This window comes from Bos taurus, chromosome 13, assembly GCF_002263795.3.
Source record: "Bos taurus isolate L1 Dominette 01449 registration number 42190680 breed Hereford chromosome 13, ARS-UCD2.0, whole genome shotgun sequence".
NCBI classification, from domain to species: domain Eukaryota; kingdom Metazoa; phylum Chordata; class Mammalia; order Artiodactyla; family Bovidae; genus Bos; species Bos taurus.
Genome location: NC_037340.1, coordinates 44819768 through 44822315, shown reverse-complemented (window position 1 = coordinate 44822315; position 2548 = coordinate 44819768). Strand labels below are relative to the sequence as shown.

Below are 2548 nucleotides of genomic sequence, written 5' to 3'. Positions count from 1 at the left end.
GCAGACTCTCACCACTTCTATTTAATACAGTATTGGAAGTCCTAGCCCCAGCAATCAGGAAAGAAATAATAAATAAATGAAAGGCATTCGAATGATAAAGGAAGTAAAACTGTCACTATTTTCAGATGACACAATGTTATATATAGAAAACCTCAGATCACCATCAACAAAGCTATTAAAACTAGTTAATTCAGCAAAGTTGTGGATACAAGACTAACATACAGAAATGTGCTGCTCTTCTATAAACTAATAATGAAGTATCATAAATAAAAAGAAAAAAATCTCACTTAAAATCTCATCAAAAAGGATAAAATACCCAGTAATAAGGTTTACTAAAGAGCTTAAAAACATCTACTATCAAAACTATAAAACACTGATAATGAAGGCAACTGAAGATGACACAAAGGGATGGAAAGACATCCATGCTCTTAGATTGGAGTGTTTACTAGTTGCTTCTAAAATGGCCATACCACTGAAAGCAATCTAGAGATCTAATGCAATCCCTATCAAAAATACCTAGATATGTTTCACAGAACTGGAACAAATAATCCTAAAAGTTATGGAGCCACAAAAGATCCTGAATTGCCAAAGCAATCTTGAGAAAAGGAGAACAAAGCTGGAAGTATCACTGTCCCTGACTTTGAACTATACTACAAAGCTTCAGTAATCAAAAGAGCATGATATTGGCACAAAAGCAGACACAAAAATCAACAGAACAAAATAGAGAACACAGAAATAAACCCATGAACTTACGATCAATTAACCATGATGAAGGAGACAAGAGTGCACAACGGAGAAAAGGCAGTCTCTTCAATAAGTAGTGCTGGGAAAGACGGACAGCTACATGAATAAGAATGAGATTAGGACATTTCCTCGCACCATATAAAAAATAAGTTCAAAATGGATTAAACACCTTAATGTAAAACCAGATACCCTAAAATTCCTTAATTTTTTGTCTGTCACATCTGTCAGAATGGCTATCATTAAAAAGTCTACAGATGACAAATGTTGGTGAGGATGTGGAGAAAAGGGAATCCTTGTACTCTATGGTGAGAATGTAACTGGTGTAGCCTATATGGAAAACAGTATGGAGGCTGTTTAAAAAGCTGAAAATAGAACTACCATATGATCTAGCAATTCCATTCCTGAGCATACATTCAAAGAAAATGAAACTGTAACTTGAAAAGATACATGTATTCCAAAGTTTATAGTGGGACAATTTTAAAACAATAAGTCCGCAGGTCTCCGCCGGCGACGGACCCATGGCCGAGCGCGGAGAACTCGACCTGACTGGCGCCAAACAGAACACCGGAGTGTGGCTGGTCAAGGTTCCTAAATATTTGTCGCAGCAATGGGCTAAAGCCCCTGGAAGAGGTGAAGTTGGGAAGCTGAGGATTGCCAAAAATCAAGGAAGGACCGAGGTTTCATTTACTTTGAATGAGGATCTTGCAAATATTCATGATATTGGTGGAAAACCGGCTTCAGTCAGTGCTCCTAGAGAACATCCATTTGTCTTACAAAGTGTCGGAGGACAGACATTAACCGTGTTCACTGAGAGCTCCTCAGATAAGCTTTCACTGGAAGGAATAGTGGTACAAAGAGCTGAATGCCGACCTGCTGCCAATGAAAACTACATGAGGTTAAAGAGATTGCAAATAGAAGAATCTTCCAAACCTGTAAGGCTATCACAGCAGCTGGACAAAGTCGTGACAACCAATTACAAACCTGTTGCTAATCATCAATACAATATTGAATATGAAAGGAAAAAGAAAGAAGATGGAAAGCGAGCCCGAGCTGATAAACAACACGTTTTGGATATGCTGTTTTCAGCTTTTGAGAAGCATCAGTATTATAATCTGAAGGACTTGGTGGACATCACAAAACAACCTGTGTCGTACCTGAAGGACATCTTAAAGGAAATTGGTGTTCAAAATGTAAAAGGGATCCACAAAAACACATGGGAACTGAAGCCAGAATACAGACATTATCAAGTAGAAGAAAAAAGTGATTAAGAAGATGCGAAGCCCGCCTAACAGAACTAAAGGATGATAAACTGAGAAGACAGCCTTGATACGTGAATCCTTGAGCACTATCTATTATAGGGGGTAAATGACTGGTACTTTAATTTCTCTAGGTAAATTTTTTAAACAATAATTCTTGTAAAGTTGCTTAAATGATTTTTGAGGCAAAAGAACACCTTTATTTATATACTTGTATTAAACCAGATTATTCATGATGGGGTGGGGAGTTGAAAGGTTTTTCTTTTTAAATATTAACTTTAAAATGTAAAATTAGGAAGTGTTTTCTAAATGAGGACTCCCTGTCTTTGTGTGAAGAGTTGAAGTGATATAGATCCAAAGTGAGTGGCACAGCAGGAAAAAAAAGTAGGCAACTACAGAAACTCTGAAAAGGAACTAAAGAAAAGTTTCTTATTCTGAAAAAAAAAAAAAAAAAATAAAACAAACAAATGTATATATAGCAAGACAGAAATAGGATCGGGAACATGTGTACACCCGTGGCGGATTCATGTTGATGTATGGCAAAACCA

The 2548-nt window shown here is 36.8% G+C and overlaps 1 protein-coding gene across 1 annotated transcript; it reads left to right on the top strand.

Moving 5' to 3' along the window:
• The first annotated feature begins 1235 nt into the window (after positions 1 to 1235).
• On the top strand, positions 1236 to 2237 carry LOC112449302 (general transcription factor IIF subunit 2). The gene has a single exon (XM_025001066.2). The coding sequence runs from the start codon at positions 1263 to 1265 to the stop codon at positions 2010 to 2012; it is 750 nt and encodes a 249-aa protein (XP_024856834.1). The 5' UTR covers positions 1236 to 1262; the 3' UTR covers positions 2013 to 2237.
• The last annotated feature ends 311 nt before the right edge of the window (positions 2238 to 2548 follow it).